The 13,446-nt window shown below is 45.9% G+C and overlaps 1 protein-coding gene across 4 annotated transcripts in view; it reads left to right on the forward strand.

Annotated features, from left to right (window-relative positions):
- Tdp1 (tyrosyl-DNA phosphodiesterase 1) overlaps positions 1 to 13,228 on the forward strand; it is an 88,454-nt gene extending 75,226 nt beyond the window's left edge. For all 4 annotated transcript variants that reach the window (XM_005390276.2, XM_005390279.2, XM_005390278.2 and 1 more), the window contains 2 exons: positions 7,866 to 7,974; positions 12,976 to 13,228. In XM_005390276.2, coding sequence (XP_005390333.1) covers positions 7,866 to 7,974; positions 12,976 to 13,049 — 183 coding nt within the window. In that variant the 3' untranslated portion in view covers positions 13,050 to 13,228. The remainder of the gene's footprint in view (positions 1 to 7,865; positions 7,975 to 12,975) is intronic.
- Positions 13,229 to 13,446: the final 218 nt, after the last annotated feature.

Raw genomic sequence — 13,446 nt, forward strand, 5'->3', positions numbered from 1 at the left:
AATAAATAGGACTTTGTATATGTGCCGATCGGCTATCTGAAGGAGAAACTCCTTATAGCCTTTCAACATATAGCTTAGTCTAATTCACCATTTTAAGTGTATCGAGTAAAATATATGAAGTCTGAGTTAGAGAGAGAGAGAGAGAAGGAGAGAAAGCGAGCGTACTAAGAAGGTAACACATTCTTCAACCGTGTGCTTGCTGACCTGTCTTGAACTACAGAGCCGGGAATGGTGCTTTATAGCAGCTTCCTCTATAACACTGATGAGGACCCACAGACTTGCTTGTCCCCAGCTATTTTCCCATCTTAGTTATCCTTCAGTTGTCCTCAATGACTTGGGTAACTTAGGCACAGAAGTTAGGCATTGTGAAAAGTACTCAGAAGGGTACTTCCTCCCATGATGATCTGTGGTTCATAAATGTCAGCAACGCACCCTGCACATGAATAATAAGACAAGGGAGCTGAGTGTGAGGACACCAGGTGAGCGCCCCAGGTGAGCATAACCTAAGGCGAAAGGACCTTAGTGTTCTTTCAGTTGTTCTACCAACAGCAACGTAAGCCCATAAAAAGAAAAAACTATTGAAAAAATACTGGGGAAAGTCATAGAATCAAAGAAATTGTTGAACAGCTGAGACTTGGAGGGTAGGGCTGGGCCAGCTCCGAGGACTTTGCAGCAGGCCTTCTCCCTGGTCGCTGCTGCCGGTTGGCTCCACAGCTCAGAGGCTGACCATTCGGCACTTCCAGCGACTTCTCAAGCTTTAGATACTCGCTTAATAAATGCCTTGTAGAGTTCTCGATCGATCTTAAGCTTAAAATGTGTGCTGACAGGAATGCAGTTTGTTGTAAAGTGAGACAGGGTATTACTTCTTTCTTTAAGTTTCCCCTCTTCAGTATGAATAGGACAGGGCTTTCGATGCTTCTAGTTATACCTTTGCCGAAGAGATTGGCCCCATGGAGTTCACAGTCCTCCTTCAGGCTGGACAGCATCCAGAATCCTTTCTCAAGACCTTTCCCTTCCGGCCCCTGGCAGAACTCCATGTCTCTGCCACCCACATTTCTGAGCTATCAGCACCCAGAGTTACCTCCTCTGTCCTTCACCAGGGGCTGTCTGATCACTGTGTCCTGAACGTGATCTGCGGCCAGCACTGCAGTCAGGAATGGCACAGGCAGTCACAGAGGGACCTGACCAAGGCCTGTCGCTCACAACCAGGTAGCCACGTAACATGACACTTCCTAAGGCCCAGAAACGTAAGGTGGATGGAGAGCCAGCGTGTCCCATTCATAATAAAGATGCCTCTTAAAACCCCTGAGGTTGACCTGGAAGCTGGTAAGTCTTTGGTAACAGAAATGACCTGTTCCCATTTTTGTTTCTGTTTTTTTAGGTGAACAAATCCATAAACACATCAAGATCAACCAAACTTGCATTTAGAGAAGCAGTAGTTTTCCCTTTGATTGGGACACTTTCAAGAGCCTTAGAGATTAATATCAAAGTACATTTGACTTTGTGTGACCAGCACGTGGCATGTACTGGGTGCCTAGTAAGAGCTTGCTGATTTCAGTCAAAGGCTTCATTCTTTTAAGGTCTGATATCAGCTTACCAGTTCTATAATGTTCTCTGGATTGTTTCTTCCTATGTATTCAACTTTTAAATTAGACATGCACACTTGTGGAAAATCTTAACATAGGACAGATCTAGTGATTTCAAAGATCGTGGCTGTGTATCAAACTCTAAGGCATCTGTGTGTATATACCAGGGAGGTAGAAGTATTTCTCTTTGAACTTCATTCCTTTTGGTGTTTATTGGACATGTAGCACACACTGTGGATAGAACTCCTCCTGCTTCTATGAACAGTGCGCACGGCCATCTTAGAATCAAGGGCTGATGTCCAGTAGGGAACCCACGGTTCCTTTACTGTTGAGATGGTAGAGTCGCTAGTTTTCTATGGTCAGAATCAAGTATTTCAGTCTGATCCCCAAAAGTCAGGTGTCTACTTGGCCTCAGTCTCCAAGTCTCTGCTTTCCCTGTTCTGTTTACACTATTTTTCTTGTTCTGGTTAAACTGTTTTTTGTCTTTTTCGTTCTCAGAGATGGCACATAGTACAGGTATATGCACTCGTCTTGTGTGGGGGCTACGGCGGAAAGAGCTAAAGCCACTTCCAAGCGCCGCGGCTGAGCCTGTGCCCGACCTCCTTCCCCACAGCTGAGCTCCTTGCTGTCTCCCCATCCCACGTCTGTCCACTTGCCGCAGGGCCGGCCCATCGCCTGGCTCCTGGGAGTGCGCAGCTGGGCAACAATGTTTCCTGAGCCTTTTCTTGGCAGTGTCTTACCTTCTCCCCCTCCGCTGATACACCACTGGCCTCTGTCCCTTCCACACCCAGTTCCCACACCCTATCTCATCTGCACTGCCACAAATGTCACTGTCTTCCCTGTCCCCTGGACTCACTGGCTCCTCCCTTCCTCATCTCAGGGGTCCCCTCTGCCCACATGTACTGGTCTGTATTCCTGTGCCCGTCAGCCGTCAGTGGTTGCCCTCGACCTACAAGATAACATCTAGACTCCTCTGTGTGACTTCAAGGTCCACCAAGAGCACTTCCTCTCCTGTACACCTGGGCTCTGGTCGTTTGTAAACTTGGGCTGATTAACAGTAGGCCGTTGGTAATTGTGTCATCCTGGGGTACGCCCCTTTGTCTCAGCCAGAGACACTGAAAGAACTTGGAAGGGGACGGAATGTGGGAGAACACATGGAGCAAACCCAAGAAAAGGAACTCTTCAGGGCACAGAGTTGGAAGATTCAGGGACCTGAGAGCTACAGAATCACAGTGACAGAAAGAGAATGGGCTTGGAAGTGAGACAGAGCAGAGCCAAGGTCCCAGTTAGCAGCTGGGTAATTTTACTTGGTAAGTCTCGGTATTCTCCGCTGTCTCATGGAGACAGTACAGTAACTAACCTAGAATCACGTGAGAGTAGGAGATAGGCTCTGTAGAGGGTTTACAAAGTGCCTGATACCTAACACGTGCTCAGTGGAGGCTGTGGTTGACACAGACATCGGCAGCAGCATGTACAGCACATGGCCCAACAGAAATTTGAAGGCCATTGTTTCCCGGACTTTTAGTCAAATCAGAATCTTGCCGTCACTTCCTAGATGTTGTGGTGCTGTTGCTTCTCATCCTCCTGAACCACACTCAGCCAACGCTTTGCACATGAGAACCATCCTGCAGAGCCCAGGCAGGAGCGTGCTCCTCTGAGAAACACATGCGTGGGGGATCAGAGCCTGCCCGGCAGGAGAGACCACCTTTCTGTGATCCTTTCCCCACTGCTTAGTCCATTTCTGATCAACGGTACTCCTTCTGGGAGGCTCAATGACTGTCAGTTTGACCCAGAAAATCTGATCCCTTTGTGCAGGGTTGTGTGTAGGTTGTCCCCGTCACTGTTGCTGCTCAGACATGTGTGGTCAGCAAAACAAGCAGCATCTCTAGCTGAAATCTGGGCAGGCCTCTTGCTCCCTGGGATGGAACCGAGCGGCCAAACGGAATGATAACCAGCACTTTCCCTCCCAAAGCTGTCGAAGGGAAAAGCCAGCAATTTCTCCTGTGTGATATGTGTCCACCCTCTCACCTGGCGTTTTATAAATGTATTATCGTGGCTGTCTTTTCAGTATCTGTGCCTGGGAGGGTGCCTTCCACTGTTTTATAAAATGCCACACAATACCACTGTGATATATAAATAATGATAATTAGAAGACAGCCTCAAATTATTTGACATCCAGATTGAAGGGAAAAGTGGTACTTTTTTTTTTTTTTTTTGGCAAAACACCCTAGAATTTGGATCAAAAGTGGCATTTTAGAAGAAAGCATGTTGCTTCCTGTCAGACTCTTGTATCTGAGGTCAGACTCCACAAAATGGAATCGTGGTTCAAAACATGTAGGGCACAGGATCTGGTCCAGGCCGTGAAAACCCTTCCATTGCCGCGATACAGATACAAGTAACAAGTAAGCTAGGAGAAGAGGAATGTAATTTTTTTTTATCGGAACTCCATAAAGTATTTAATGATCACTAAATTGGCCCCAATTCTCAACCTCTGGCCGCTTCTACCAGAATTTCCAGAGTTGGCTCATCCTGGTGTGGGCCTATCTTAGTGCTGACTCTTGATTTGCAAGGACTTCTTTCACTGTGACAGTTTCTGTGCCGAATGGAAGACCACGTGTGGGAGCTTAGTGGAAGCAGCATAGGACCAAGAATCAGAACGACAGGGTTCCGTGTGTAGCCTTGCTGCTTAAATAGCTGTGTGGCTGTGTGGCCTTGCACAACTATTTAAGCTCTAGATTTGGCTCCTTATCTGTAAAACAGGAATATATTTACAGTTAGACTAGTTTATTTCCTGGCATACTCATTACCTGCCAATCACTGTTCTAAATAACATGTCCTTACAAATTAGATGCCATCATTATCTTCATTTGATAAGCCAAGGCCTGGAAAAGTGAAGTACTTGCCTAGAGTCCCACAGCAAGTAAGTCATCTACCGAAGTAAGGGATTATGAAGAATTTCCTCAGCTCTAGAAAGTGTCAAAGGTATGATGTGAAGAAGGACCCAGTCCTGCCTCTGAGGAGTTGATGAGTAGCCCCTGGCCAAGTGGAAAAAGTAGGGGGCAGGGAGCAGACTGTGATGACCTTCCTTAACCAGGCTCAAAGCCTCCTGGAGTCCTTGGTCTCCCAGCCCAAGGTCTCCCTCCTCTTCCCTACCCTCACGTGTCCCTGATTTTTATTTTCTTTCAGTCTCTTTCCAATTCATTTCTTTCTTTCCATGGATACCTTTTGTCCAGAGTCACTTTGCTTTGTGTCTAAACTTTTTGCAATACTAATCCTGCAGTCACCTGTTACCCTTGTCTGTCCTCATACGGCAGTGACTCTTGGTCTCCTGCTCTAGGGAGTCCCTGCCTGTCACTGTCCAGGCTGCTGCAGTCTGCCTTCATTCTGGGGCATTTATCTTCTGAAGCCTCCTTCAACTTCTCACTGTCTGTTGAAGTAAAGGCCACTCCTTCACCAGGGTCCCATGGGTTGTAAGTGACGGAAATTCAACCCAAACAAATGTAAGCAACAAAGCATACAAAGAAGACGAGTCCCTTCCTTCAGGCAGGGCTTGAATCCAGCAGTTCCTTCTCAGGGCCATACCCTCAGGGTTCTGGTGTCCTCCACTTGGTGGGTGTGAGAGTCCCCATAGTAAGACAACTCATGTGCCATCCTGAGTCCCACAGCCAGGGAATAACTGGTTTAATAAGTACCAGCCACAAATGTCCATGCCGCCTTCCATTCAAAACCTCTCCAGCCTGAGTCTCTCTCAATGTTCCGACCCTCCACCCCCAGATGTGCCTGCTGTGTGCTTTTCTAGTTCTGCCCTGGATTATGCTGCCCCTTTATCTGATGTTCTTCTCTATCATCCCTCTGTTTACCAAAATTACACCAGTTTTTCAAAGCGCAGCTAAAATACTATTTTCTACAAAGCCTTTGCTTATCCTGCTACTGGAAATAGGTCATTCTTCCTTTTATGTCTGGCATTTGTGCCAGGCATACTTGACAGACCACCTTTCTCTGTATTTTTTTTTTTTTTTTAAGTTTTTTAGTTTTTCTCCGGTACCAGGAACTGAACTCACGACCTTGCACTTGCAAGGCAGGTGCTTTGCCGCTGAGTTAAATCCCCAGCCCCTTCTCTGTATTTTAATCCGCATCTCCATTAGAGATGCTGCAGCCCCACTTTCTCTGGGTCTTAACATGCACGAGCCAGTGTCCCCCATGTATTTCATTTGTTTGCATGCAGAAGCCAACAGAGGAGAGGAGGTGCTGCCGCCCTGATCTGCAGCTCAGTGTGTCTTACAAACCTACTGGGCACCAGGGCTTGTGCTGGGCGCTGAGGTTAGAAACATCAGCATGATGACCACCAGGAGCTTTCACGTTCCACATCATAAATGAGTATATTGAGACCAGCACATACCAGCTCCCACTGATCATCTCTTCTAGCTCCTGGAGCATGCAAAGCTCTCAGCCACCCTGGCCCCTGCTGTTCCCTCCACCTGGAACATTATTCTCCCCACTCCCACTTCAAGTTCTCCTCCTCTCCCAGAGTTTAATGAGTGTCCCCTGTCTTAGGGAGGGTCCAGCTGACCATCCTCTGACCTGCCCCCTGCCGCAAATCCCACTGCCAAAGCCCCTTTGTTTTCTCCTTACTCCTGGATGTTCCCACAGCACTTGCTACAGATTGTGATTGTTTTATCTTTTACAAACATGCTTGCGTGATGTTTCTCCCCAGACTGTACACTCCATGAGGACAGGGATAATGATGGCTCCTGTATGTCACATGCCTCACCTAGCAGGGGACTTCATTAGCCTCGTGTCAGCAGGGACCCCAGGACAGTAGTTCCAGTCAAAGAGAAAGGAGCTTTGTTGCATTGAGCAAATCAGAAACTTGGGCATCTAGCAACCAGAGTTCCCAAATTCTCCTAGGTCAAAGTATGTGGGTGTGTGTGAGATCTTGGGCTACCCAAGAAGGAACCACCTGTGGAGGAGTGAGGGGCCGGCCAGAAGCGGAGCTTGTCGTGTGTTCACATTTCCTGTCTTCTGTGAGATCCTAGCATTCTAATCTGGGCAGGCTGGACATCTAACATGGTTGGGGGGCTGCTGCTTTTCACAACGCTGCTTCCACTGTATTCCACTTTCAACTAGGAAGAAGGTATGGTCAGCACCTTCTCTTTCAGTGTCCCGTTGAACAAATAAGCCCACCATCACAGAGGGTTAGTAAAGAGCAGATTACACACTGACAAGAAACAGGTGTGATAAGCTTAGACTCGGGCTCTTCCATCCTTTTAGCTCCCCAGTGAATGAATGAATGCTAACATCAGCCATGCACACAACTTGTTAAGCCTCAGAGCATAGGCCAGGACTTAGATCTTCAGCGGCCAAGGTCAGAGTGACTCTTGCCATGTCCACCTATGCTGCACCTATGGCCAAAGTCCCCTAAATTACATGGCCACAGAGACCAAGAACCCTTTTGCTCATTTGTTTCCTCCTGCCCAAGACATTAGCACTGCTTGGTATGAGGTTATTTAGGATATGAGAGATGGGCTTGTGTTTGAACAGTGGGCCGAGGTGTGAGAGACAGTTGGACAGACTAAAAAGCAGAGTGCCGGGGTAAGCCAAGAAGCCCCAGACGATGCCCATGTGTGGAGGCCTGGGGGACAGCACAAATATATTAAGCATCTGCACTGTGCAGGCCCCAGGAAAGAAGGAAAGGCAGTGTGCACATCAGCCCGGGTAAGGGCCACCTCCACCTCCACTCTGGTGCACACCTGAGGTTAGCACCCTGCTTGGGAGGTGGTGGAATAAGCCTTCCACTTAGTAGTTATTGAAAATTTTTCATTTTTATATTCCTACTGGAACACTTTTATTATACATGAGAACAACTTTTACTTCTTACTACTGAGCTGACAGCCAGTTACTATAGCAATATTGAAAGTATTTTGAGGTATTTTTATACAGTGAATTCTACAGCCTCCCTGCCAACTGTACAGAGCATTTAGTAGAATGGGCTGTAACCCCCAAAACTCTTCCTTTTGATTCTCTCGCATCTTTTGTTAAACTCTTGAAAGTTTTTAATTCCTGAAATGTAAGCCTCTTATTTTTAGGAAAGATAATAGTTTGGGAGAACTACAAACATATTTGCCTATCAGACATTGAAAATAGCTCTCAAATCACTTGGATTTGTGTGTGTGTGTGTGTGTGTGTGTGTGTGTGAAAAGGATGTCATTCTTCCTTGGGATCTTCTGGTTGTTTTTAGAAAGTGAAATGCAATCATGGATTCCTGCTGTGTGTCTACAGGGCCTGGACAGCTTCAAAGTGAAGCAGAAATTCTTCTCTGGCAGCCAGGATCCCACCCCCGCCTTCCCCGTGCCATACGATCTGCCCCCGGAACTGTATGGGAGTAAAGGTGAGACACAGACGCAGAGAACCATGCATGGGTGTGTTGTGTTAGAAGAAAACAGAGCCCAAGAGATGCTGTTGGTTTCTCAGTGGGAGTCTGGTTCATGGAACCTTTGAGGATCAGGTGTGCAGCATTCTGTCTGGGCCACTGGATCTGTAGCCCTCAAACTGGTTGGTCTTGAAACCCTTTTACAGTCTTACAATTATTGAGAAGCATGAAGAGCTTTTAGTCACATGAAGCTTCATATCTGTTCGTGTTTACTATATTAAAAATTTAAACCAAGAAATCTTTATTTATTGACTTATTAGTTTGGGCCAAGCATGGTGGTACAGGCCTGTAATCCCAGCACTATGGGAGGCTGAGGCAGGACAATCACAAATTCAAACCCAATATAACTTAGTGACTTAGTGAGACCCTGTCTCAAAAAAAAGGTTTTTTAAAAGGCTGGGATTGTAGCTCAGTGTGAAGGTCCAGGATCCAATCCCCAGTACAGCCAAAATGTAAAAAATAGTAAATCCATTGTAACATTTTTATAACTATTTCTAAAATTAGAAGAAAAATTAGTAAGCAAAGTGTTCATTATTTAATGTTTTCGCAAGCCTCTCTTGTGCATCCTGAGAGGCTGCTGAACTGTCACCGCTGCTCTCAGTTCTGTTGGTGTATTGCATCACCCACCTCTGCACACCAGTGTGGATGTGACAGTGAACACAGCAAATAATGGCTTAGTGAGGTCCTCATGCCACTCTTTGAAAACTGCAGCACTAAACTACGAATTTCCTAAGGACAGAGATCAAGTATGTTTCACCATAGAAAATCCCTAGGAATATCCAAGGCAGGTCCGCCGTCCTCGAGCCAGCTGCTTTCACCTGCATCCCACCCCACCCCTCCCCACATCTGCCCTAGGTGCGGTCCAGCCTCACAGATGGCCAGGCCATCCATATTCACACAGACGAGGTCTGCCATTAGGACACAATTAATAATTCACAGTGGCTAGTGCTAAATGTATCACCGGAGCCAGCATATTCTCCCTTGGAGGCTAGAGATCCACATAAGTAGCAAAATTCTAATCTGCAGGTTTTCTGTGCAAGTACTAGATCTAAACAGGGACAACTTTTTTGATTAGAAAGTTGTAATGGCATCACTCCATTAATATTCCAAACTATTCCCTCAGGAAAGCCAGCCCTCTTTCCCACATGGTGCTGCCTGGCCCCTGGTAACCTCCCCACTATCCCACCCCTGGGGCCTCACTTCTTAGATCATATTAATTCTTAGATCATCTGTCAATTCTTAGATCATCTGTCAAAACCAGTCCTGTCTCCTGCTGTCAGCATGTCGTCCTGCCCTGCAGGTGACCTTGGACCTCTCTGATCATTTGTGTTGATAGTAAGCTTCTGAAGCATTCTTCTTCTACTCTTCCCAAAGCAGCTGTGGTCTGTCGAGTCCACCAAGTTTGTTGTATGTTCCTGAAGATTTCCATTAGCAAGGTTATATAGATTTTATCATAATTTCAAGGAATCTGTGATCAGCCTACTTGCCACCAAAAAATTAAAGAGAAAAACCATGCTTTAAAGCCAGGCCATGGTCATGTGCCAGCCCTACAACTTCCTAAGTAGCTTTGAGCAGTTACTTTTCTAGGCCTTTGTATCTCTCGCTGCAAAATGAGTAAATGTGAGTGCCTACCTTACAGGTTGCTGAAAAAGTAACTGAGATAGTATCTGTAATGTGCTTGATACTGTGTCTAACTCAGAATCACATAATTGTTCTTATTACAATGGCTACTACTCCTGCGAAACAATGCAAAACAAAAACACCTGCCATGAAAAGTTAGGGCACGATATCTTGAAATCAAAAAAACGATCAAATGAAGTGAAGTAAAAACTAAAACAGAGCTGCCCAGATTCCTTGCTTCATGCAATAGTTGCTGTTTATCCATTCTCTCCACAGATTCTTACTGAGAGCCTACGCATGCGGGCGCTGTGTGGGTGCTTGGGTGTATTTTGGTGAACAGACAGGCCCAAGTTGTCTCTCCTCAACTTGTATACAAGCAAATCCATTATGCTAATAGGAATAGTATTTTTTCAAGAAGACTTCTTATAAAACAAAATTGCCAATTTTTAAAATGTACCTGATTGTTAAAAAACCCTGAGAACCTACAATGTACAGGATATTTTTTTTTTTTTAATTTTTTATTTTTTGGTTTTTCTCTGGTACTGGGAACCAAACTCACGACCTTGCACTTGCCAGGCAGACGCTTTCCCGCTGAGCTAAATCCCCAGCCCCAATATATAGGATAATGACAGTCCTCAGCCCCTGTGAATTGAGATAGCAGTCATTATAACAGCACTTAGCACTTCACTAAGCACTATTTCTGCACCAGGAGCCAACATGAGCATATGACATGAATTATTTCATGGCATCCTCACAACTGCATGCTATACTGTAGTGCCACCCCCAGTTCCAGATGAGGAGCCTAGAACACTCAGGTTAACTTGGTAAGGTCTCACAGGCAGGCAGCCCCAGCCTCCACACCCTCTACCATTACCCTGAGAGCTCCCTGTGCAAGCACTGAGTTCTGGAGTTTGTAGCCAGAAGGCATAAGATCCGCACAGTCCAGCCCTAGGGAGATGGGATAGAGAAAAAGATACAAAAGCCTCACAGGCTGTCATTCCCAGCCTTCTGGCTACAGTCTTGACCTAGGCCTACTCATTTCTCACCAGACCTTGCCCCTTGTTCCTCTTCATGGTCTCTTTCCTCCCACTGGAAGCTGCCACACACACCTGCTCATGTTCCTCTCCTGTTTATAATCTTATCATTAATATTCCAGGGAAACAAAATAGCATCCCAATGCCTTCAGCTTGCATCCCAAACTCTGACTGCAGCCAGATCATCTTTGGAATTTGGTACAACTGCACGTTGCCAGGCCCACCCTGGTATGAGTCCTCTGAAATGCACTTACCCTGACAAGTGGGCCAGGTTAGGGTACCACAGACACAGTGACTATCAGAACTCCATCCCTGTGGCATCCTGCTCATCTGGGCTATAAGCTACACAAGGCTTGCATGTCTGGCTTTTCTCCTCCTCTGTCCTCTGCACCTAGCAAAGTCCCAGGCATCTAGCTAGCAGTTAAGTATGCATAAGTATATTATAAGGTCAGTTATTCTCTCATGGGACAATTCAGGAGGATTGTTTAAAGTAAGTTTCCTCTAAACTACTTTTAATGCCAATTTCCAGTAACAGAGGGTAAAAACAAGCAGAATCCCAGCCACCCTCCTCTCCCTGTGGCAGTTTTTCTGTCTTTCCTTCTAGTTTGTAAGGACCTGTCAGCCAGCATAATGGATGATCAGTGTGCAGACATGCTGCTCATTTATAAAGCAGAGCTGTGGGAGATTTGTGAACAAGGCGGTTATCAGACCCTTGCTTGGTCATTATTGCCTAATTTTGAGGAAAAAAGAGTACCTGGAGTGGTGATCTTGATGTTGCTGGTTAGTAAATGTCTGCATCACAAATCCTGCATTACTGTGAAGAGCATCACTATTAACTACTTCATTTCCTCTGCCTTAGGAAAAAGCAGAGCTGATGTTGCCCCACAGAGCAATAAGATTGGTAAATAATAGAGGCCCTGGCACAGAAGATGTGTCTCAAATAGGAGAGAATGCAGGTTTGGTTAAGGGAGTTCGGTTAAGCAGTAGGGAGTTGGGCCCTCATCCATCACCTGCCAGTCCTTCAACCTCTTATGAAGCAGATACATAAAGCAGGCTTACTACTCTCCAACAAGCTTGTTAAGTTAACAAAGAGAGTTTGGTTTCGGCTTTACAACTCCACCAAGGCCAAAGGCAGGCAACAATGTTCTGATAATTTGTTGCCATCTTTGGAATTCTTTGCTTGCACATCCTGCTGGGTGCTGCTGTTTGCATGATTGCTCTGAGATTATTGAACACAATCAGCAAGGCTGCTGCGAGGAGAGGGTAACAGATACCATTATTTGCCAAGCTGTCCCCTGAGCTGCCATCCCCTCTGTGGAGGAGAAAGGTGATGTTGCAGTCCACTGCGGTAGCCTGGCAGTCTCTTTTAGTCTTGGGGAAGTGGCAGTTTACAATAAGCACTGCAACCCTTCCAAGTTTGGGATTTATTTTTAATCCTTGTGATATATTTATACCCTACCCATGCTATTATAGCTCTTTTGAAATCCTGTGACTCTAGCAGTAGTGATGCGTGGCAAGAGTGATTTGTTGAAGTTATTTTCAATTTCTGAAAAAAATCAGTTGAAAGAAGAAAAATTCCTGTTTATCGAGTGCCTGCAACATGCCAGGAACTTTGAAAGATATTCTCATTTAGCTTCATAGTAATCCCTGACAGTTGGTAATGTAACAGTTTCACAGGAGGAATCTGCGACCAAATCCCAATGCCTTCAGTAAGGTACTGGGCGGGATGGAAGTGGCATTTGGCACAGGTCCTCAGTGTTCTCTCTAGTGTACCGTGCCAGGCGTGCTGACACGGGTCTGTAACCCCGTAACAGAGACTCCATGTCTCAGCAGTTGTGAACCTTTAGCAACATCAATGAAAACTGAACCGGTTCCCATTGTTCTTTGTGGCTTCCTGAAAGAAACAGAAACAGCTGGGGTGGGCTGTGCCTTTGCCATATGTCAGATTCTGTGTCCTCCATGGGCCATGATTTGTCTCATTTATTCCTCATGATAGGTCCACAACAGAGGTGCAGGTGAGGGAACTGGGTTTGGCTTGGTGAAGTGACTTACAGTGTGACTCAGCACGGGAGCAGGGCCAAGATTCGCTCGGGGGTCCTTCTGCCAGCCTCCCTGCCTCTCTCCTCATGCGCAGCCCTGTGTCCTAACGTGACCTTTGCATTGTCTGCAGGGAGTATCCTCTGGGGCTCATTCAGAATGCATTCCTTACAGGTTGGAGATTTAGCAGGCATGTGCTTTTATCCCATCAGTCAATGATTTTCCTGTGCTCCTGTTCAAATATATATCCGATGTGTTCTTTCCCCAGATCGGCCATGGATTTGGAACATTCCTTACATCAAAGCACCAGATACACACGGGAATATGTGGGTACCCTCCTGAGACTCCTAAAGCCCTGTGAAGCCTGAGCATAACATGTTGGCCCCCAGGCCCTGACTGTTGTGGTTTGTACCTCTTCACTTAAAGACTTTCTTGCACTTCCATAAAATGTTTTGCAAAGATTGCTCTTGTGAACATGGGTGTTAGTTAGACTTTTAATGGTCATTATTGATATTCCTACTGAAAAAGTGCTATTTTCTTGACTCACATTTATATGCTTTGGAAAGAAAGCAATTAAACTTCACGACATTAAAAAAAATGTAAGTATGTAGATGTGAAATTATTCTCCTAGCGGCGTGGACGCACACAGTGGTGTCAGCTGTTCTGAATTGAAGCTGACTCTGCACTTGTTACTTTCTCCCTCTCCATCCCAAAGGTGCCCTTCATCCAAACAGGAGCT

The sequence above is a fragment of the Chinchilla lanigera genome, unplaced genomic scaffold (assembly GCF_000276665.1).
Source record: "Chinchilla lanigera isolate Chin_1 unplaced genomic scaffold, ChiLan1.0 scaffold00037, whole genome shotgun sequence".
Lineage (NCBI taxonomy): Eukaryota > Metazoa > Chordata > Mammalia > Rodentia > Chinchillidae > Chinchilla > Chinchilla lanigera.